This window comes from Helianthus annuus, chromosome 13 (genome assembly GCF_002127325.2).
Source record: "Helianthus annuus cultivar XRQ/B chromosome 13, HanXRQr2.0-SUNRISE, whole genome shotgun sequence".
Taxonomy (NCBI): Eukaryota; Viridiplantae; Streptophyta; class Magnoliopsida; order Asterales; family Asteraceae; genus Helianthus; species Helianthus annuus.
Genome location: NC_035445.2, coordinates 171433462 through 171458721, shown reverse-complemented (window position 1 = coordinate 171458721; position 25260 = coordinate 171433462). Strand labels below are relative to the sequence as shown.

Genomic DNA, 25260 nt, shown 5'->3' with positions numbered 1-25260 from the left:
TCAAGATGGGTGGGGTTGGCACTGATGTTGATGCTGAATTCCCTACTCTAAATAGAACGTTTAATCACTAGGAGGACATTGTGATGATGTACAACACTTATGATACAACAGCTGGATTTTCCACACGCAACTACTTATATATTGATTATCACTTGTTTTGTTGTTTACATTCATTGTTTATACTTATTGTTTATCTATTTAACGATGTAATATTCATTGTTTTATTCATGTCCATTTAACATAAATTACCAATATGTCCACTGTTTCAACACATGCACATGTGCATTACCCAACGCGTGCATTTTCAACTTTGAAACCGTAGCATCTAAACTTGTCGATTCACTGTTTCTAATGTCATTAAGTTTTAAGTGCATGTACTCCATTTTCAATCCACCTATTATACATTGCAACGTATACATTATGCACATGTGCATTGCCACCATATACTATGTCAAACAATATTAAACATTACTACCTTTACATTATGCACATGTGCATTTCTAACATAATTTATGCCACAAATTATATCACATCAATATGTGCCTGGGCATTTCCAACATATATTATACCAGACACCATATAACATTGTAAACTACATATCCTATACCAAACACCATCATGAATTACCATTATGCATCATAATATATAAATATGCACATGTGCATAGGCAACACAATCATTTACGGCACAATATTACACACTTGTGTATTTCTAACATATACTATACCAACCACCATATAACATTTGAAAACGTTGTAAACTGAATATAATCATCTGGTAACACATCATATATCACCACTATGCATACTAATTCACCTTATGCGCATGTGCGTTTCCAACATATACTATACCATATTACATCAAATTATGGAATTAACGATCACATAGTTGTCATCGTCCAATAAACAAATATAAATTATCGTTAAAAGAAAACAACCAACATGTAAACCATCATACAAAAAACAACCATAATTTTCAATATAACATCGTTCTATCCAACTTTCTTTCATTAATGTTTTCCACTGTCTTGTCGCCCTTATCATCCATCACATAAGATCCATCATATCGTGCATTCGTCTACTTGTCCTATTCCTTGTATTTCTTTATCCTGCCGTAACTGCATGTGACATCAAAGAACATCGTTCTACTAAGATTCGTTGTTGTTGGTAGTCTATCCAAAACAAGCCTCCAAACTGATAAATTTATTGTTAGCGGCACCCATCTGTTCCAAAAGAACCCGAAACCATCATTCGGAAACGAATTTTCTTCGATTATCTTCCTGATGTTACGAACTATAAATAACCCTGAGGATTCCGGAGACCACATCCATCTGTCTGGACCTACCTCAAAAGAGACCGCATTCGCTGCATAGGTTAAGTCCGACAACTCAGCCAGTTCAGACGAGTTAAGTTGCAGCCTAGACCATTGGAGATGCAGCATTAGTTGGCCGATTTCTACCCCCCATCCGCTCTTGTAAACACGCTGATTTGCGGCGTTAGCGCATATAAAAGTGTGTACCTGCTGCACAACGACTGGTCACCCAACCATACTTCCTTCAAGAATCTGAGCCCGCTTAAACAACGACATTAGATCCACCCCCAACCTGCAAAATCGTTGGAAATATTGGCAATTTGTTTCCACGTACCAGGCGTGGACAATTTAACTGGAATGACCTTATTAACCTATTCTAGCAAATTATGCACATGTGCATAATTATACGCATTTTCATCAATAACTGACCCTTTTAAACTAATATGGCAAAATATGCATATGTGCATAAGCACTATGCACATATTCACTATGCACTTTTAACGAATCAACGACTTGAATCACTATACGCATAATCACTATACGCATTTTCATCAATATAACTGACCTTTTTAACGAATCAACGACTTGAATCACAATCATAGAAATCAAAATTAATTACTGATAACAACAGATACTTAAACTATAATATATATCTACCGGTAATAATCGGATCTTTACCGAGTGTTAGATGGCGTGATTGGTGACTAATTGAGATCTGGCAGAGATAGACGATCAGCGATTAATACTCAGACGAACACGATTTCTGATTGCTATGTCATGTCGATCAATGGTAATCAATGATTTTGTAATCGGTTATTAAATTGTTTAATTTAATAACAATCGGTAACCGATGATGAGTGATTTTGTTAAATTTGTGCCCTAAATTGTACGATGATATGGTGAGGTTGTTAATGGAAATCGAAGTGCAGATATTGTCGAGAGTGTGCAAGTTTTAAATGTTCGGACGTGATTCTGAACAATTGAATATGAAATAGTATTTTGTTGAAGTCCGCTTTTTGTTGAATTATTTGAAGTCCGTGTTTTTTTTGAACATTCACTATTTAATTACAATAATACCCCATGTTCACATTGGTTCTCATGGTTCTCGCAATAAGAGTGGTTCTCGCATGAATCCTACCCTATATATATATAGGGGAGAGTTCATTGGGGAACACTAAAAAAGTGGGGAACGGGGGAACACTCTTAAAAATTATACTTAACATGTTAAAAAAATGTTTTTCTAACTTTTTTTCAGCGCTTTTTCTTATAAATACAAGTAGAAACATTTTTGATAAAAAAAATCAAAAACTAAAAATATAAAAAAATATGTTTAAAAAACAGTTATATCTTATAGAAATAACTTAACATGTTAAAAATAATTTTTTTTTTAAATTTTTCAGCGTTTTTCTTTATAAAAAAAGAGGAGAAACTAGTCTAGCAAAAAAAAATTATTTTTTCTAAAACAACATTTTTTAGCCTTTTTTTTAATTGTTTTTTTAATATTTTTAGTTTTTGATTTTTTTATTAAAAATACTTCTACAAGTATATATAAGGTGAAGCGCTGAAAAAGATTTAAAAAAAATTTATTTTAACATGTTAAGTTAAATTTTTAAGAGTGTTCCCCTGTTCCCCACTTTTTTAGTGTTCTCCAATGAACCTCACACTATATATATATATATATATATATATATATATATATATATATATATATATATATATATATATATATATATATATATATATATATATATATATATATATATATATAGGGGATGGTTCAAATGAAAACCACTTTTAACGCGAAAACTCGAAAACTAACTAAAAAAAGCCTAAAAAACACACAAAAATTTTTTTTTTCAATTTTTTTATTAAAATCGCTAGTTTTTATATATAAAAAAACTTTTTTTTTCAAAAAAAAAAAAAAAATTTTGTGTAGTGCACATGTGTAATAATACACATGTGCAATATTACACATGTGCACTACACAAATTTTTTTTTTTTTTGAGAATTTTTTTTTATAATACAAAAACCTGCGAAAAATTGATTGAAAAAAAAAATTAAAAAAAAAATTTTTTTGTATGTTTTTTTGGCTTTTTTTAATTAGTTTTCGAGTTTTCGCGTTAACTAGTGGTTTTCATTTGAACCTTCCCCTATATATATATATATATATATATACATATAAGCAGAAGATCATGCGAGAACCACCTCTTATTGTGAGAACCGCGAGAACCAATGTGAACACACCAAAAATGCCTAAATATAGCTAAAAATCACACAAAAAATTTTTTTTTTTGAATTTTTAATATTTTTTTATAAAAAAATCGCTACTTTTCGAAGCAAAAAAAATTTTAATTTTTTTTTTTAAAAAATATTTTTTTTGGCTTTTAAAAGTAGCGATTTTAATATGAAAAATATTAAAAAATTCAAAAAAAAAATTTTAGATTTTTTTTAGATTTTTTAAGGTTTTTTTGAGTGTTTAGTTTTTAGCATTTTAGCTTGGGAGGGGTGGGGGTTTAGGTTTTTGGGGGTGGGGGAGGGGGGTTTAGGTTTTTTTTTGGGGGTTGGGGGGGTTAGGTTTTTTAGCGTTTAGCTTGGGGGGGGGGGTTGGGGGGTTTAGGTTTTCGGGGGGGGGGGGTGAGGGTTAGGTTTTTTTAGTTATTTTAGGTTGTGTTCACATTGGTTCTCAAGGTTCTCACAATAAGGGTGGTTCTCGCATGAGCCCCTCCCTATATATATATATATAGGGAGCCGCTAGAATGAAAACCACCTCGAGTTGTAAGAACCGCGAGAACTACACCGCACGGAGCGCCGTTCGCCATGATTTTTTTTACAAGTAGATGTGTATATTATAAACACGGCCGTAAAAAATCATGGCGAACGACGCTCCGTGGGGTGTAGTTTTTTACACCACAAGTTTGGTGAAAAAAAAAAGAAAAACGAAAAAATTAAAAAACACCAAACTTGTGGTGTAAAAAACTACACCTCACGTAGCGCCGTTCGCCATGATTTTTTACGGCCGTGTTTATAATATACACATCTACTTGTAAAAAAAAATCATGGCGAACGGCGCTCCGTGGGGTGTAGTTCTCGCGGTTCTTACAACTCGTGGTGGTTTTTATTCTAGCAGCCCCCTATATATATATATATATTAAAGATATGAGTTAATCTGATGGAGTGGATGAGAATGCTCTAAGGGGTGTTTGGCCTAGCTTTTATTTTTTAGCTTATGCTTATATTTTAAAGTAGTTTATAGCTTGTTTTCTATTATTTGATAAGCTATTTTAAAGTGTTTCGATTAGCTTATAACTTATTTTCTATCATTTGAGCAACTTACACCCTTACACAAATAAGCTAAAAAGCCATCTTCAAATAAGCTTCTACAAATTAGTTTATATAAGCTAATAGGGGAGGTTCATTTGACAAGAACTTCTTTAAAGAAGACAAATAAATTAATCTAGGCCCTATATTTTTTTGATCAATGGTTGAGAATTAAGATATTATTTTTGTGCACTTTTAATTAATGCTTTAATTACTAAGGGTAGAATAGACAATTTGATTTAGAATACTAATAAAGAGTTACTAAAGTTTCATTAATGCCACTTAAATTGTTCCTTCACCACCATTAATATGTTAGACCCTACACTAATTTTATTAGGAGTGACAAAATTATTTAAAGGTGTTGTGTATTATAGATATTTTATTATGAGTCGCAAAATTATTTAAAAGTGTTGGAGTCCTACACATTCTGTACCATACACCAAAACATTGTTTTAATAGTGTAGGAAACGTTAAATATGTAAGATCATGTGCAAGATTATTTTTATTGTGTAAGGTGCACAACTATTTTATAAGATAGACTCATTAAATGATTATAGTTCATTAATTTGAATAGCACAAATAAATAATAGACTCATTAATTGATTTGTTCAAATTACTTTTTTATCCTTTATTCTTTTTATTCTTAATTTGTAATTTCTTCTCATTTGAACTCTTCACTAAGCTAATAAGCACTTAAAAAGATAAACCAAACACCAAGTTAATCTTATTTTGTAAAAAAAAAAAACTAAAAAAATCTATAACCTTCGTTAAAAAAGCTAGGCCAAACACCCCCTAAGCTAACCCAAACACACTCTTAAAATGTCTTTAGAAGGTGTTTGGGATTACGTTTTGAAGTGATTATTTGATTATTGAGTTTGTAAAACATAAATAATCTAAAAAAGTGTTTGGATGAAAAAAGTAATTATCTGCCTCCAAAACGCAGTTTTGGAGAAGCATGAAGCATGTACCTACATGCTTTTTCAAAATGCAAAAGCAAAATCTATTTTAAAAAACGCATAATCTATTTTGAAAACGCAACATCAAACACTTAACTTGTTGTGTTTACTTTTTAACGATATCACCGACCCTCACGTCTACCATGGGGCTGTTTGGGATTCCTTTAACTTATCACTTATAATTTCTGAGAAGTAAGACTTCTCAATTTCTCCTTCTCAAAACCATTTGAAGGCACAGAGGTCCTTATTTGAGAGTGTTTGGAATTCCATTTGATTCCTCTCAAAGGTGTTTGGGTTTCTTTTTCACTTCTCAGAACTTAACGGTGTGTTCCCGAGTTAAAAATCCCTCCCCTTCCCTCCCCTCCCCTCCCCTCCATGTCTTTCCAAATTGGAAAGACTATTTTCAGGCAAAAAAAACCCCATTTTCCCTCCCCTCCCCCTGTTAAGTGGATCTGGAACACCATTTCCCCTCCCCTCCCCAACAGTAGATCTCTGGAACACAGCGTAAGTGAAAAGTTGGTGCAAAATAAGGAACCCCAAAACACCCCATCTCGCCACCAACCCTCCGCCGGATCCCTTAGCCCCACCATCCCACTGCGGGAGCTCTCAACCCTCCACCACATCGCCGGATTTCTCTCTCCTCCGCGCGATTTTTCTGCTACATTCGTTGGGGGTTTTGGACGTGCTGTTGGAAATGGAAGACTTTGTGAAGGAATCTGATGCTCCCCTGAAACATTCTTCGGAGGAGGATTTAAGGATGCTGCGAGATGCGATCTCCCTTTTAGAAAAACGCGAGAGGCGCTTCGGTCGTGTTGGCTACCTCGAAAAACGATATCATCAGCACGCACGTCGCGAAATCCAGGTAGCTTCTGCGTTTGATTAACGCCTTTTTTCTCAAAGGGAAATGAGGATTCGTACATATAATCGAATCGTAAGTACATCTAAAGCGATACTGGCTTTTGCAGGAGAAGATGAGAGTTTCACTCTTTGCATACAAGGAGTCACTACAGTTAGACGGCATACAGGTACTATTTCCCTTAATTGTATGTAGTCTCTGTTGGAAAATTAATAATTGAGGAATTTAGTATTATTAGAAGTCAATTTAGAAAGTCACAATGTTTATAAAAAAGTCAAAATAGAACATAAATTATGAACCGACGAGTCTGTTGATTAGTATTGTCAATTGTGTGTGGAATAATATTGATTTCAGTGTGTATATAGTTTGTCTTCACACCCTCTGTTCATCGTGAGTCCCTGCGCATCCATGTGCATACTCAAAATCAATCATCATGTTCATCCTAATTTGATCTGGATTATCAACAAACACTGGTCCTTCCCTCTTCTTAATCCCAATATTAGAGAACATGTTGGGGAATTTTTTAAATACGGTAATCAGAGAGGCGTGTAATCACTCTCAGATTAAATTATTTCGGTGGTTCTCCCAAATAATTCAATCGGATACAACTCTGAATTTGAGAAATTGAACAATAGTGTGTGCGTATGATAATTCGTATGAACCAGAGAAGAGTTAACTTCCATTTTGCTCCCTGTGATTTGGTGATTTTAACGGTTTTGCCCCAATAGTTTAAAAATAGTCATTTTCCTCCCTGATTTTTCTAACTTATCGTCATTTTGCTCCCCACTTCTAACTCCATCCAAAAAAATCCATTAACTAGAAGGGTATTTTGGTAATTTTATAGATAAAAGCAGGGGCATGTAAGTCTTTTCACCTAAATAAACTTATAACTTGTTTATTTACATGTATATAAGTAACTCTTTTCTGATCCCCCATATTTCCAACCACTCTTTCTACGGCCACCACCATCCACAACCATCCACCACCACCTGCAACTACCACCTGCAGACCACGACTACCGCGACTTTTAACTAAACATTTTAATTGAGTTAGAGCCAAGGAGTAAACTACCGAAATACCCATACTTTTAATTGAGTTAGAGCCAGGGAGCAAACTGGCGACAAACTCGAAAGATCAGGGAGGAAAATGACTATTTTTAAACTATTGGAGCAAAACCGTTAAAATGACCAAACCACATGGAGCAAAACGAAAGTTAACTCACCAGAGAAAAATGTGACTAAAACTGACTACAAATTTTAGGGTTAGGGATGGCATTATCTAAGGGCTGAGAACAATTTGGAAGGCAGTTTCACTAAGCGCTGTCATAAGAATATTCAATTTCATTGCGGGTGTCACAATTGATGGTAATTATCAGACCGTATTCATGGGTCGTGAATGAAGGGCCGATTTTGACAACTGGGTTGTAATTGGTTTGAGTGTTATAGTTGGATTATAACGTGCTGGTTGTAACCTGAAGTTCAGCAATCCTAATTGTAACCTAATGTGCTTAGGTTTGTAGGGTAGATTATAAATAATTGAGTCAAGGGTTAGGGATTGTAATCAACTTTTGTGTGAGTTTCCTGATAATAGATTTGGATGTTTAGCCAACGATTTTGTGTTCATTATGTTTGCTCTGTACTGATTTCCAATCTAGAACAATGTCCGCTAAATATTCTGTAATTCCAAACAAGTTAAACATCTATACCAGAAATAGTCAAAGGTTTCACATTTTCAGTGCAACAGAAGAAATTATTTCCCGATCAATGTGAGTTCACTGAGTCCTTGGTTTTAAAAAGCGCGCCTTAGGCGCGCCTAGGCGCGAGGCTCATCAAGGCTCAGGGTCCCTCGCTTTTTTGCTTAGCGCCTAGAGGAAACCCAAGAAGCGGTGCGCTTCAGCGCTTTTTTTGTAAGGCGATGAGGCACTGAAGTGTGCGCTTTAAGGACCTTATACGAAAATTACACATTCTATGTAGAAACAACCATACTTATGAAGATGAAACACCTGAATTCATAAAAATGGAGATGAAATATTGCCAGAATTAACGATTTGAAGTGCTTTTGAGAGAAGGAGATGTAAGAGTGATAGCTAGACATGAAATAGAGAGTGATGGCTGAAATTTTTTAGGGTTTACATCCTTTTTACTTTTTATCTTTTGTTTTCACAAAATTACAATTTTCATCCTTAATGTTATACTATTTTAAATTTCTAACCCAAAACTTTGTCTAACTTAGTTTTTTTTTTCCTTTTCTTTGCTTTTTATGGAGTTTTATTGATTGTACATATAACTTCGTTAGTTATACTTTGAGTGTACAGTAGAGATTTTGTGCTTCTTAGGTTGTACATATGGGTTATTTAAATATTAAAGCATATATAGAGGTTACTTGTGTCACAATTTTAGGTAAATGATACTAGAAACCTTTGGGAAATATATAAAAATATATATATAATTAGCTTGCGCCTCGGGTACGAAAAGCCCGCCGCTTTTGCGCTTCGCGCCTCGGTTTTAGACCTCGTCGCTTTTTAAAACCAAGTCTGGTCACATGTGTTGACTGTCTGACATTTAAAAATATATATTTTAAGAGTCATTTCAAACCACTATTTAAAGTTTTAAACCACCTCATCTATCCATTTTAAATGTAATTCTATCTCAAATATCAAGTTATTTCTCAGTAGTTTCAATCCAAAACACCCCAGCAATACCAAAAACGTCAGTTCTAGCAAAAACACTTGCAAAAATCAAACCTAAAACTCGCAAAATCAACCCTAAAACACACAATTCTATCACCATTCACAAAATCAACCCCAATTCTACCAATACTCCCAGCCTCCACCAATGTTGTCAAAGACGCAAGGCTCAGGCGAGGCGCATCGGCCTCGCCCGGAGCCTAGGCGCATCGGCCTCGCCCGGAGCCTAGGCGCAAGGCGCAAAAAAGCGTGGGTTTTTTAAGAAAAGCGCACATAGAGAAAAAAATATAAATAATATGTTATGCTTTGAAAATAAATAAGATTCCACAAATATAATTAAAAAAACTATTCTACATGCCATTTAAGATCATGGAGCTAATAGTTAGTAGCAAAAGTTTAGGACTTATATGTTGTAAGTTTTGGGTGTGTGAATAAAAGTCTCAAAAGGTGGTAAATACTTTGTCCCACATCGGTGTGGGGACAAAGTGAGTGGTTGTTTATAAGGTAAAGTCTTCACTACTCTATTGTAGCTTTATGACATGTTTTACCACAAGTCCTACCCGCGCGCAGGGGGGGGGGGGGTGTGTGCAAAAATGAGTTTCTGAGCTGGAATTTGGTTGAACTCATGCGTGCACCTGCGGACACGAATGCAGCTCCGAAAAGCCCGGGCCCGCGTGAGGCAGTTTTTATTCGTATTCAGTTTCGTTTTTTTTTCTGCAGCGCTGCGCCTCAGGCCGTTTTTGTGCGCCTTTCTTGCGCCTCAGGACGCTTTTTCAAAAAAGCCCATTTTCGCGCCTAGGCTGCCACCAGGCGCTATTGGTGCGCCTAGGCGCACGCTTTTTGCGCTTTTGACAACATAGGCCTCCACAGTTTCCCACTTAACAATCATACTACGAGTTCCGGCTCCTGCCAGTTCTTCACAACTTGGATCCATTCTATCAATATGCCTATCGTCAAACCCAATTTGACGCAGCTAAAGAGTTGAGTAATGAAACCATGTCCGAGACGCCGCTCAACAAAGAATCCGAAGAAATGTTTCCCACAAGACAACAATGACCTATTTCAACGAAGAATTCTTCCTAAAAGCGAATGATGATTTGATGGTAGCTATGTTGAATGTGGTGCTAAGTCTCAAACATGAAACATCCATACCTTGGCAATGGGAGTTCTATTAGTTTTATCTTAGTTAATAATTTTTTTTTCTTATTTTTATTATTTAATCTTGCAATTCTTTTAGTTTAATTAGTGGAATGTTTTTTTAGTTTAACTTTAATCTTGTATTTAATTGAATTAATAATTAACTGAAAAAGAAAGGATGGGAGGGATATGCGTACCAGCTACCATGTGATTTAAGGATGGGAAGGATGATTGTCAAAGCATTTTAAACACAACAAATGAATAAATATATAATTTTTTCTGTTTCAAAACATTAAAACATAATATCCCTGATATTTTTTCTCTTCTATTTACTCAGAGATACAGACTTAAAGACATTTTATCCGCAACCAACAACTTTTCTGAGGAAAATCTCATTAAGGAAGGTGTATCAGAAAAGTTGTACAAAGGACAACTCTTGCGGGATGGGAATCTGATGAATTTGACCGTACGGAGGTTAGATTGTACTTATGGGCAAGGAGGTGAATTGCAGACGGAGATTCAAACGCTTAAGAGTCTCAAACATGAAAATATCATCTCTATTTTTGGGCATTGTGATGAGAACAATGAAAAGATTATCGTTTACGAGCAAGCATTTCACGGAACTCTTGACCGACATCTAAGTGATCCAACATTCACATGGTCTCAAAGACTTCAAGTATGTTTAGGTGTTGCAAATGCAGTGAAGTGCATCCACTATGATATCATACATTGTGACGTCAACAGCTCTAAAATATTTTTAAATGAAGATTGGGTACCCAAATTATACGGTTTTGAACTTTCCACAAAGTATCCTCAAAGCTGGAGGCATCGTATTCTCTACTCTCGCTACTTTGACACCAACAATATGACACCCAAGTATGATGTTTACTCTTTTGGTGTGTTATTGTTTGAAGTCCTTTGTGGGAGGAAACTGATGATTACAAATGGCGTTATTCAGGAAGAACCAGTTGACCGTAATTTAAGGAAACAATTGGACATGGAATCTTTGAGACAATATAAAGACTTGGCTTGGAAATGCTTGAATCAACAACCTGTGAATCGTCCAACTATGGATCAGATTGTCAAAGAACTTAAGGAGGTGTTGAAACTTCATTTCATACATGCAAATATTGTAAGCACATCATTCTGTTTTTGTTCTTTCATTATTTTCACATTGTTACTTTTGTAAACACGAATTCATTTTCCATTGTGGTAATTTGTATTGAAGCATGCAAAAGCCGTAGATGAAGGTACAACATCCAAAAGCTTGGAGGTAATGACTTTTTTTTTTATTTAGTTTCAGGTGATTATGGTACATACAATTGCACAGTTTTAAGAACTGCATAGTTCTAAGAAGTATGTGTCTTTTCAAACCAAAAAAGTGTTGAGTTAAGGTTCAAACTATTTATTTCAGTTCAGTAAAGTTGTAAGAACATGTCTTGACAAAATATTAAGTCTTTGCCATTTTTTTGTTTCTAATTCTATGATCGTCTATATATAGGATGATCTAACTTTAATTTAATTTTTAATGCTGACACTCCATTGAAATATATTTCTTATCAAATTAAACAAAGGATGTACATGCCCCAATAACACTCCTCTTCTCACACAAGATATAATTTTGTAGATGGATTTATACAACATCCCGTTGAGCATAATAAAGCTAGCGACAAATAATTTCGATAAAGGGTGCGCTGTTGGGTCTGGCGGGTATGGTACAGTCTACAAAGCGGAACTTGATGTTTCATCTGTCAAAAGTTTGTCATCAAAGGAAAGGGAGTGTAACGATGGAATGCCCAAGATAAGTGTAGCGATAAAACGTATCCTTAGCAGAGAAGACGGGCAAGCTGAAAAAGGGTTTTTATCAGAAATTGATTTGCTTACTAGTTGTAAGCATCTTAATATAATCTCTCTTTTAGGCTTTTCTAGAGAATCCAATGAAATGATTCTTGTTTATGAGTATGCTTCTAACGGAAGCCTTAGTGATTATATAGGAAACAAGGGTAAATCGAATAATCTTACTTGGACACAAAGAATACAAATTTGCCTTGATATTGCACATGGAATTAATTACCTTCACACCCCCATGGAGGGAAAACCAAGGATAATACATCGAGATATAAAGAGTGATAACATTTTATTAGATGAAAATATGACTGCAAAGCTTGCTGACTTTGGGCTCTCCAAATTTCATAATATGAAGCAATTTGCTAGCACTGTCTGTACAAAAATGCTTGCAGGCACAGAGGTTTATATGGATCCAGAATTTATGACTACAGGCAAGTATAAAAGGAAATCTGATATTTACTCCTTTGGAGTAGTTTTATTTGAGGTCCTCTCTGGGAGTTTGGCCTATGATCGAGTTTACCTTGACGAAAATGACATGGGGCTTGCACCCGTTGTAAGGCAACACTACAAGGAGGGAACATTAAAGGAACTTATGGATCCTAAAATAATAGAAGAAGACGATGATCGTATTTTTACTTTAAATAGAGGACCCAATCAAGATTCTTTTGACGCATTTTCAAAAATCGCGTTTAAGTGTTTAGCAGAAACTCAAGCCGACCGTCCAACAATGGAAGAAGTCATCATGGAACTTAAAAACGCATTGAACTTGCAAGTACGTGATTACTTTAATAAAAGTTGCAGTATTTTTCTTCATGCTATTGAGCCCTTTAAAAATAGTGTGCTGCTTGTTCTCACTTTTAGAATACATCATGCACAAAGTTGATTTCATATGTACAGAAGTACACAAAGTATCCGAATTTATATTGCATTGCATACCTTTGAACCATGATTTTTTCTATTTAATTTGTGTTAGTAGAATTGAAAATTTAATTACAACAAAAAAAAGTTATAATTTTAATATTTAATCATGTAAAATACTTATTTGTTTAAAATTTAAGAGAGCATATTGTGTGTATTTTTAGTGGGTCCTTTTGAGCAAATTTATAAAGGACTGAACATTTACTTTTAGGGGGCTTTATAGTTTTAATTTTGAGTTAAATGCCATTTTAGTCCATGTGGTTTGGGTCATTTTGACAGTTTAGTCTAAAGGTTTCATTTTTCGCCTGTGGGTCCAAAAAGGTTTCAGCGTTGCTATTTTAGTCCACTGGGTTAACTTCATCCCTTTTTTCTGTTAACGAGAAGGGCCCGTCCCGGGGACGTTTTGGGGACGGAAACGCCATGGGGACGTTTCCAAACGTTTCCGGTGTATGGGGACGGATCCAAAAACGTTTTGGGGACGTTTCCGGAGGCTGAACTGAATTTTTTCCCGATTTGTTTTGATGGTCAAAGACCTGCAAGTGATGTGCGAAGATGATGGATTTGAGAGAAAATAAAGGGTAATTTTGTAATTATACAATTCAATATAAAAGTCTAAAGAGGGGTCAATGTCTTTCACTGTACGCACTTTCTTTTCAAATGCTTTCTTTAATTGCAATACTACTAAATACTTAATTATAAAAATAATTTATTGATTAATATTAATTAACCTATGTCTTTCATTTAAATAGAATTTTAACTTTTTATTAATTTTCACTTTGTTAATTTATTTGATTTAGTTAAAAAAATGTCCTAAGATTTTTTAATCGACAAAATATAATCTATACTATATAATAAAAGAAACCAATTTAGGGACACTTTTCATTATTTTAGACTATCATTAGTTGTAGATAATTATTATTTAATTTAAATTTAAATTATTAAATTTAATTAGTTGATATCAGGATTGAATATATATATTATATTTAAAAAGTTAAAGTAGATAAAATTTACTGATATTGATGAACATATATTATTTATAATTACAGGATTTACGTTTTTTTCTCTTTTCTAATTAGGTTTGTTTGTATATGCTTCATTTTCGAATTGACTTATGCCCACCTGTAGTGTAAAAGGACGAGATAGGTTGACCACTTCATTTATTTTCGATGAATCTTATTTTCTTCCGTGTGTATATTTTTTTATGTTAATAGGGTTTTGGTAAATGAAGTTAAGATGCATTATGTAATTTAAAAATAGTAAGACAGATTTTTTGATTGTTAATTAATTGAATAAAGGGTTAAGATTGATAAGAGAACTAGGTTAGAATCTCGTGTATTACACAGGTTAACTAAATGTAATTTTATATAATAAACAATGAAAACAATACCGAATAGTTGCAAAACATGAACACATTATCCACAAGTAAAGCTATCTATCAATATAATAGTTAGCAACCAAACTATTCCTAAAATGATATAAGTAATTAAACTGAGTAAGAGAGTATATGTAAACAATATAATACTTTAGGCTTAGGAAGTTATGGAACAGTGCATTAATTTCATTAATGTTTTATGTAAGTCGTTTGGGAAGTAGGATGACGCCAAGACTTTTTTTTATAGTTTATTCAATCCGTGTAATGGACAAGGTTTTTAAAGATATGACTTTTTATTATATAGTATATAAAATTGCATTTATTCAACACATACAATACAAGGGATTCTTAAACATATAACTTTTTTTATTATTCAATATATAAAATTACATTTATTTAATCCATGTTAAATAAGGTTTTTTTAAAATATATTATTTTGTATAAAAATAAATTTGTTTAGCCCGTGTAATACACGGGGCTCTAACCTAGTTATATATTAAAGTAAATAAACTAAAATGGACAAAACAAATAATTTTAAATGCACGAAACTTAAAAACCAAATAAAAGTTGATTTCTTCTTTAAATGCACTTTATATAAAAAAAAGTAAATGGTAGACCGGAATCCGAACCCAAATTCTCCATTTTAAAATGGTTATTACAACTCATCTACGTTGTCTTGTAATTCTTTTCCACACAAAAATATCAGATTAAGATGCAGTGTTTTTAGATTTTACACTTTACATCAATATATATATCTATTTTGTATTTTGTTTAATATATATTTTTATTTTTATATTTTTTGCCATACCCGTATCTTGGATTTTTTAGTTTTGCCGTTTCCCGTAGCCGTATCGTCCCCGTACCCCAGTCACGTACCAATCCCTGTGCTACATAGCTTATAGTTAACAGAATTACATATAAGATGACCGAATTGCCCTTCTTGTTAACAGAAAAAAGGGATGAAGTTAACCTAGTGGACTAAAATGGCAACGGTGAAACCTTTTTGGACCACAGACAAAAAAATAAAATCTTTGGACTAAACTGGCAAATTGGCCCAAACCACAAGGACTAAAATTGCATTTAACTCTTTAATTGTTTAACATTAACTTTATCACCGTTTTTTTTAAAACATATTTCTCCTCATTTTCTGTTTTAAACACACATACCCACACACAAAGTGGAGTATCATTTGTAAAGGATCTTAACCTCAAGAAAAATCATTTTTGTACTTATTACGTCAAGATCGTTTTTACATCCATGCAATGCCCACAATACTCACATAAATACGTGTGTGTGTCTTGCAATTCTAAGACACACACAAAGGATTAAGGGCAGTTCCTTTTTAATTTCATCATCATCTTTACCTGTGCACTTGGTTTAAAAAAGTGAGCCTAGGCGCGAGGTGACCTAAGGCGCTAACCTTTGTGCCTTGGGTGACATAAGGCACGCAGTGTACAAAAGGTGCAGGTGAGGCACACTTTTTAGGCTAAAAATTGACCTGAGGCGCAGGTTAGGCGTGCGCCTTTTGTACTTGGCTTGTTCTTGTGCAGCTGAGTGTTGTACAATAGGATTTTTATGTTGTACTTGTATGTGTTTTTCATTTAAAACATATATAAAGCTTAATTATAGCTAAATCATAGGTAGGGGATGCTAAAAACCTATGGGATATATAAAATAAATTATATAATCACTTTGCGCCTTGCGTACGAAAAGCTCACCGCTTTTGTGCTTTGAGCCTCGGTTTTAGACCTCGTCGTTTTTGTGCGGCTTTTTTAAAAACCAAGCCTGCGCATGTACAACATTCTCATTCATTTTAACATGTACAACACGTTGCAGGGGGAAAGCATGGTACTCTCAAGGTTTCGACTCGGTGATATAAATTTGGCTACGAAGGACTTTGCTGAAACATGCTGCATTGGGTTAGACCCAAATAGCATGGTGTACAAAGCTGAACTCGATCATTTTGAAAACAATAGTATGCTGGCAGCAGAAGGGAAGGATAGTGATGTACGATCCAAGAAACACATTACTGTAGCTATAAAACGCATCAAAGAAAAAGCAGAGTTCGTTGCGGAACTTGAAATGGCTGGCTATAAGCATCCCAACGTAGTCTCTCTTATTGGCTTCTGTGACGAAGTTGATGAAATGATCCTTGTCTACGACTATGCTCCTGAGAGAAGCCTTGATGACTATTTGAAAAGCGTTGATAACAAGGATAATTTTAGTTGGACCCACCGTCTGCGCATGTGCCTTGAGATTGCACGCGGGATCAATCACCTTCACACCATGATGTTCAACCAACAAAGGATAATACACCGACACATAAAGAGTGCGAACATTCTGTTAGGTAAGAACTTGGAGGCGAAAATTGCGTACTTTGGGATCTCTACAGATATAGGCGTGAATGTGTACAAGGATCCAGAATATGAAACGACAGGTAACATGAAAAGAAATTCTGATATATACTCTTTAGGAGTTGTGTGTTTTGAAATATTTTGTGGGCGGCTGGCATATGATCTGGATTTCATGGTTGAAAATGACAAAGGGCTTGCACCCATTGCACGCCAATGCTTCAATGATGGAACAATAGAGAACATAATGGATCCGAAGCTAACGGAAGAAACTCATGAAGAAATTTCCTCTTCAAATGGAGGACCCAACAAAGATTCTTTGAAAACATTTTTAAAAGTTGCATATCAGTGTTTGGGAGAAGCTGCCAAGCGGCCTACAATGAAAACCGTGATCAAGGAGCTTGAGATAGCATTAAACCTTTCTAGTTATGAAGGGTCGCTTTCTCATAGTGGATCTCTTGATTTATCTCAACATCCTACTTTTACGCATTCGCCGTCATTTGTCGATCCACAAAGCAATCAACAATACCAAATGGTCCCATTCACGTCTTCGCCTTCTAAAAAAGCGTTAAAGGTTCTACTTCTACATGGGAATTTGGAGATATGGATACACGAGGCGAAAAACCTTCCGAATATGGATATGTTTCATAAAACAATGGAGGAAGTTCTCAATTATTTACCAGGAAACAAAAGTAAAATAACTAGTGATCCATACGTCTCTGTCGCTGTTACAACTGCCGTGATTGCAAGAACTTACGTAATTAGTAACTCCGAAAACCCTGTTTGGAAACAACATTTTAACGTCCCCGTTGCGCATAATGCTGCCGAAGTTAATTTTCTTGTTAAGGGTAGTGACGTTATCGGGTCTCAACTTATCGGAGCCGTAACGATCCCGGTCAAACAACTATACTTAGGAACCAGAATCGAAGGGCTTTTTCCGATACTTGGTGCAAACGGAAAACCATGCAAAGTGGGAGCGGTGTTGGGACTTACGATTCAATACTTTCCGATTGAAAAGTTGAGTTTATATCATAACGGGATCGGAGCGGGCCCGCAATATGTAGGAGTTCCCGGGACCTATTTCCCGTTAAGGCGAGGTGGCAGGGTGACGTTATATCAAGATGCGCATGTGCACGACGGGTCTCTACCTGATATTAGGCTTGATCAAGACAGGCATTATGTGCATGGGTCTTGTTGGAATGACATATATGATGCAATAAGTAATGCCCGACGTCTTATATATATAACGGGTTGGTCTGTATGGCACAAAGTGAAATTAGTTCGTGGGACGGCACAAAGTGAAAGTAGTCTTGGAGATCTATTGAAAATGAAATCACAAGAAGGTGTGAGAGTTTTGCTTCTTGTTTGGGATGATCCTACTTCTACGAACATTTTGGGCTACAAAAAGGTAATTTTTTTTTTGCCATTTAACAAGCTCTGTGTTTAGATGTTTCATTTTAGATTGTGAACTGTAGGGGTGCTAACGAGCCGAGCCGAGCCGAGCCCAAGCTCAACCAGGCTCGAGCTCGAGCTCGGGTCGTTGGTAGTTTCTCAAGCTCGAGATCGGCTTGGGCTTGGCTCGTTTATTATTTATTAATTAATATATTAAATAAAAAAATATTAATAATAGACTCATTTATGCTCGTGAGCTCGATAAGTGAAGCTCAAGCCCGGGCTCGTTTACTAAAGAAGCTTATTTTTAGGTTCGGGCTTGGCTCGTAAACAAGTTTATGGAAGCTTGGCTCGGCTTGTTTACTAGACGACTTTAAATAAGGGGTAAATGTTATAAAATATTTATAAAAACTAATATTACACTAAGGCTCGATGAGCTTGACGAGCTTCACATGCCAGACTCAAGCTCGGGCTCGATAAATAAACGAGCTTTATTTTAGGCTCAAGCTTGGCTCGGGCTCGATAAGGCTCGGCTCGTTCACTGAACTGTGACAGCTGGTTAAGCAAGGTACATTTATATAATTTCACATTTATTTCAATATTTTCAGAATGGACAAATGGCTACCCATGATGAAGAAACTCGGCGATTTTTTAAGCACTCTTCAGTTCAAATAATTCTTGTTCCTCGTATAGCTGGAAAAAGACACAGTTGGATGAAGCAGCAGGTAAAATCCATGTATATTTTTATACTCTTGCTATACGGTATTCAACACTGATAACTTAAAATCAGTAATTTTTTAAATTCGAGTGTTAAGGTAACATCATATTTGTTCACTTTTCTAGTTTTCATTTTTTTTTAATTTGGTTCAGGAAGCTAATATCTATACACACCACCAGAAAACTGTGATTGTCGATACGGATGCAGGATATGGTAAAAGAAGAATTGTAGCTTTTGTTGGAGGACTTGATCTGTCTGTCGGCCGATATGATTCCCCAGAACATCCCTTGTTTAGGACTTCAAAAACAGTTCATGTGGATGACTTCCATAATCCTACTTTCACGGTAATGACTTTGATCTTTTAGTTCCATTATTTCAAGTTTTTTTTTTTTTTTTTTTTTTTTTTTTTTTTTTTTTTTTTTTTTTAAATTGCAGGCTGTTATTTTTTCTTAGTATATTTAACTGGCCAACCAAGTTCTTGTATATTAGGTCTCTAATCCTGCTACCTTAAAAAATGCCATGTTGTCTAATCCTGAAACATGTTTGTATATTTAACTGGCCAAACAAGTTCTTGTATGGTTAATAGTTTCAGCCAAATTTAAAGCAAACCGAACCATTTAAGATATGAGTACATGACATGTTTGGCGAGATTAACATATATTCTCCATTTTGTAAAATGCTAGATATATTAGGGTTTTAAATTCATGTTTACGTCTATACAGTGGCGGAGCTTGAACGAAAAATGGGGGGGGGGGTCTCAAAATCTAAATCAGGGTGCCGGTACCGAACCGGTCATTTCGTTATTGGTACCAGTATCCATTTTTATGTTTTTTGGGACCGGTACTGGTTCGGTACAGTACCGGTATTTTGGTTGATTTACCGGTAAATACTGGTACCGTGCCCGTCATTTTAGTTATCGGTACCGGTACCCATTTTTTTCGTTTATCGGGACCGGTACTGGTTCGGTACGGTACCGGTATTTTGGTTGATTTACCGGTAAATACTGGTACGGTACATATTATTTTCGGTGCCGGTACCCATTTTTCAGGACCGGTACTTTCGGTTCTGGTACCAGTCCGGTACCATGCTCATCCCTACTCAACCCTCCTGACCCACCCATTTTGTTATTTTTTAACAGGGTAATCTTGCGGGTTGTCCAAGAGAACCATGGCATGACATGCATAGTAAAATCGATGGTCCAGCAGCATATGATGTCTTGACCAACTTTGAAGAACGATGGCTAAAGGCCTCAAAACCTCGTGGTATCAAAAAACTAAGAAGTACATATGACGATTCTTTGCTCAGACTAGAAAGGTTGCAAGATCTTTTGGGTATAAATGATCAACCTTACCATGATGAACGGGATCCTGAAGGGTGGCATGTACAGGTAAATAATTTGATACTAATTTGATCGGCATTTTGCATTTATGTTTTGTACATCATAAATTTCAATACCCGAATTATGCAGATATTCCGTTCAATTGATTCGAACTCCGTTAAAGGATTTCCAAAAGATCCAAAGGAAGCTACAAGCAAGGTGTGATATAACAACTCTTTATCTGAGTCTAATGTTTTTAATAAATAAATTAATTAATTCATTTTGATTACGTAGGAGTTTGGTATAATAATAATAATAGTAATAATAATAATCTAAACCGAGTAAGAGGGATTATGATGCATTACATACTGATTGAGGGGTTAAACATGTCATTATTAAAGTTCAGGGGCTAAAGTTGTTTATTATCAAAGTTGAGTGGCTAAAGCTGTTTTATTTAAGGGGCTAATCATCTCATCATTAAAGCTGAGGGGCTAAACCTATCGTTATTAAAGTTGAGGGGCTAAAGTTGTTTATTATGAAGGGCTAATGTTGTTTATTGTTAAAGTTGAGGGACTAAGGTTGTTTATTATTAAATTTGAAGGGCTAAACATGTCATTACTCATTACCGAAGTTGAGAGGCTAAATATGTCATTATTAAAGTTGAGGGGCTACAGTTGGTTAATGCCAAAGTTGAGTGGTCAAAGTTGGTCGATGTGAAAAAATGGCATATTTTATAGTATATATAATGCAACCCGATTACCCGAATTGATCCTTTCATAAGTAAGTGGGCCAAAGTTCCAACCTCGAGCATTAAGTACTAAGTCGTATAACTTGCTACTTCCAATGTCCGTTATTGTCTTCATCAATCAATAAATTTTTCACCCGTAAACTTCTATGAACAGAATTTGGTTTGTGGGAGGAACGTGTTGATTGATATGAGCATACACACAGCATACGTGAACGCTATCCGTTCCGCCCAACATTTCATATACATCGAGAGCCAATACTTTATCGGATCATCATTTAACTGGAATTCATTTAAAACCCTAGGTACGGATCATTTCTTTGACATATACTCCACTTCAGATTTTGTTAATCACGGTTTTTCGTATTTGATTACGTCTCTTAGGTGTCAACAATTTGATTCCAATGGAAATTGCCCTGAAAATTGCTAGTAAAATTAGAGCACGTGAAAGGTTTGCTGTATATATCATCATCCCCATGTGGCCAGAGGGTGTCCCCACAGGCTTTGCTACGCAACGTATTCTATATTGGCAGGTATACACATAGTTTTGACTCTATAGTTTGACTTTCAGGTCAAACATATTGCATTTCAGATTCAGCTTTTTCACAAATCTTGTTAAAATGCCATATTCGTCCCTGAGGTTTGGCTACTTTTGCGACTTTTGTCCAAAGGTTTGTTTTTCCGCATTTGGATCCAAAAGGTTTGGGGTTAACGAGTTTGATAAATATGCGGAAAAACAAACATTTGGGGTTAACGAGTTTTATTTACCCAGTTTTTTCATGTATGTTGTAAAGTTCAGTTTAGTTGGAATTTTTTTCTTCGACATGGAAGAATCTATATATTCTTAGTGGTTAAAGTTTGAATCTTTGACCTCAAAATGACAATTTGGAGTACTTGTATGTAGTGAAATATTCATAACCTTTTTAATTTGCAGAACAAGACGATGCAAATGATGTATGAGACTATTCACAAGGCATTGGTAGAAGTTGGGCTCGATGGGGTATCTTCACCGCAAGATTACTTGAACTTTTTTTGTCTTGGGAACCGTGAAGCCATGGGCCCACACGATAACGTAGGCGGCGAGAGCCCTGGTTCAGGAAATACTCCACAGGTAGGCCCTCACCTGTCTTATGTATTAACAATCCCTTTATGCTTCCATCAAGTGAACTTTTCTGTAAGCTATTTTAAATTTATTATTATTTTAGGGACTTGCGTGGAAGAGCCGCCGGTTCATGATATACGTTCATTCAAAAGGCATGATAGTTGACGATGAGTATGTAATTATTGGATCTGCAAACATTAATCAACAGTCTATGGAGGGAACCCGAGCAGAGATTGCGATGGGGGCGTACCAACCTCATCATACTTGGGCCACAAGACTCTCGAATCCACGGGGACAGGTATTTGTCCTAAATTTGCAACATTTTTTTATATTTTTAGCGGGCATTATCGAAGAAATCCTATGGATTTTCTATGAGCTACCACATAAGTCCTTAGAGTATGTTTTTGCATGGTTTAGCCCCTGTACTCAAAGTTGTTATTTGATGTTCTTTGACAAAGTGAAATAAAGGTGAGAGACTAAGTAGCACTGGAACGGGTACGGGATCGGGGTACGGGGACGATACGGGAACGAGGAACGGCAAAACTCAAAATTCCAAGATACGGGTACGGCAATAAAAATTATAAAAAAATAAAAATATATTAAACAAATTCCAAAAATACTACATCTTCCAAAGGTAATTAATTATCAATAATCAAATCATTTTCAAATTCCAGTTCATCTAGTGAGAGATTGGCAATCAATAGAGAATTAGAGATGATGAAACTTGAGAGTTTAGAGATTAGAGAAGCCGGATATGATAGGTCTATTTATTTAATGGGCGGTTGTGAAATTTGAAAGGGTAAAAACCCTAAAAATAAATGGAAACGGGCTGGATACTTCTACCAGATACGTCCCCGACATTGGAAACGTTTAGGAAACGTCCCCGACGAGTACCCATGGTGTTTCCGTCCCCGACAAGTACCCGAGACGGGTACGGCCATATAAATGGAGTCCCCGTGCTACGTAGGTGAGAGATTAAATCATGCAAAGAAAGAACCGTTTTCGTTAAATGTTGAAAGATCCTTTTAATCATGCAAAAAAGGACTTTGCAGGGGTTTTACCTTAAGTTATACAGTATTAGGGTCTTAGGGATTGAATTATACAAAAGTAAAGTCCATAGGTTTTTTAAACAGTTGGTCCAAACTTCAAGGACTTAGAGCATTCACAGCAGGTTCTCCATATATTTGTGAGTGAGTTCTGCATATTTTAGGAAGTGTTTGCGAGTGGAGGAGAGAAAAAAGGTTATTGTTCATTTGTATATTTGGGAAGACATTGTTCCCCCGCATTTATTTTTCAGCATTTTTTGAAAGTGGTTTTGAGTGGAAGATAGAGAAAAGGTAATGATAAAGGTATAATATAAAAAAAGTATTATTTAATTGAAAGAGAGAGAAATTGTGGTGATTTTTTTTTTTTGAATGGCCCAATGTTTACTCTCTCCTAGTTTACACCAAATTAATTCTAAACTACCCTTTGACTGGGATTGAACCCAAGACCTCCCACTAAGAGACAAGAGCCTCTACCAAGTGGGCTAGCCCCACATAGGCGATTTTTAGTGTAATTATGTGGATAGGGATAGAGAAGCTGTTGTGAATGCTCCTAATCATGCAAAAATGATTGCATTCTTTTCTTTATCTTTTTATAATGGTGAATTGGATTTAAATAATCCAACCTCGTTGTATTTGCCAATAATAAATTAATAATCCCAACTGAGTTTATTCCCAATAGTGGTCCAACCTCTTTCATTTTGTTTCTATAATGGTATGCCATTAAAAATAACTTAACGGAGTTAAGTTTTTTTCCGAGTTACAAACCGATGTTTTAGGGCTTTTGATCAGAACGAGGATACGAGTCGATTTATGTAAAACTTACCTCCAAACGGTACTCCAAACGGCTTGATTTTTGTTAATTGGAAGTTTAAACACCCGAATTGAAGCACCGTTTTCGTCGTTTGGACCACTGTTTTGAGGTAAAATTTACATCAATCAACTCGTATCCTCGTTCTGATCAAAAGCCCCAAAATATCAGTTCGTAAGTAATTCGGAAAAAAACCTAACGTTCTTCTGTTTGTTAATGGCGGACCATTATACAAACAAAATGAAAAAGGTTGGACCACTGTCGGGAATAAACTCAGATGCGATTATTATTGGCCAAAAACGGCGAGGTTGGATTATTTAAATCCAATTTTCCTTTTATGACTAAAGGTAGGGGTGAGCAAGTTTCGGTCCGGACCGAAAATAACCGAGAACCGAACCGAAAATATACCCAACCCGACCCGAAACTAAGTACCTAGGTATTTAGATCGGTTCCAATTTTTAATATAAAATCGGGTCGGGTCGGTTCTCGGTTCTTTTCATGATGAAACCCGACTTGGACCTATGGACCGGAACCGACCCTATATTTAGGGTAGTGAATCGGTTCTGTATTTTATATTTGATCGGTTCTCGGGTCGGGTCGGGTAATGGTCGGGTTTTTCCTTTTGCTCACCCCTAACTAAAGGATTTAATCACGTAAAAAAGAAAGTATATATTTCGTTGTGTTTTTATAACTAAAGGGATTTAGTTGACATAAATAATGAAGTTGACTTATGTGCAAATTCGTTAAAAATTCATATTGTTTAATCAACATACCCCATTTACGCAAAAGTTAAACTTAGACATTTGCAATGAGCTGCCAAATTTAAGTCAGCACCGCAAGACCAAACGTGTGTTCTTACTTTTATGCCTTTTTTTCCTAGATTTATGGATACCGAATGTCTCTTTGGGCCGAGCATCTTGGGCTTGTGGATGATCGATTTACACAGCCCGAATCATTGGAATGTGTAAGATATGTGAGATCATTGTCTGAAGCTAACTGGACACAGTTTGCAGCTGATGAGGTGTCAGAAATGAGGGGACATTTACTAAAATACCCTGTTGAAGTGGGTCCAAGTGGCAAGGTAAGTTCTCTTCCGGGATGTGTAAACTTCCCAGATGTTGGCGGTCAGATTGTCGGGTCGTTCACTGTGGTTCAAGAGAATTTGACTATTTGATTAGTGTTTTTGGGCAATTTTGACTTTTCAAAATTAGGGTTCTTGTTGAGTGGTGGTGTTTATGATGTTAGTGGTTGCAAATAGTTTGATGTTCATGTTGTGTTTGCATATATGTACATTTGACTACCTTTTGTTCTATTCAAATGACACCAAAACCCTTGAATCTCTTGTTTTTTATCATGTGCATGGTTTGGTTTGACCGGC

The 25260-nt window shown here is 35.6% G+C and overlaps 1 protein-coding gene across 1 annotated transcript; it reads left to right on the top strand.

The window, feature by feature from the left end:
* Positions 1 to 6079: 6079 nt before the first annotated feature.
* Positions 6080 to 25222, top strand: LOC110900357. Its single transcript, XM_022147236.2, has 15 exons — positions 6080 to 6447; positions 6551 to 6610; positions 10602 to 11396; positions 11493 to 11537; positions 11892 to 12884; positions 16239 to 18161; positions 18754 to 18870; positions 19016 to 19207; positions 20002 to 20250; positions 20332 to 20400; positions 21084 to 21231; positions 21311 to 21459; positions 21861 to 22037; positions 22132 to 22326; positions 24763 to 25222. The coding sequence occupies exons 1-15, from the start codon at positions 6280 to 6282 to the stop codon at positions 25054 to 25056; spliced, it is 5574 nt and encodes a 1857-aa protein (XP_022002928.1). The 5' UTR covers positions 6080 to 6279; the 3' UTR covers positions 25057 to 25222.
* The last annotated feature ends 38 nt before the right edge of the window (positions 25223 to 25260 follow it).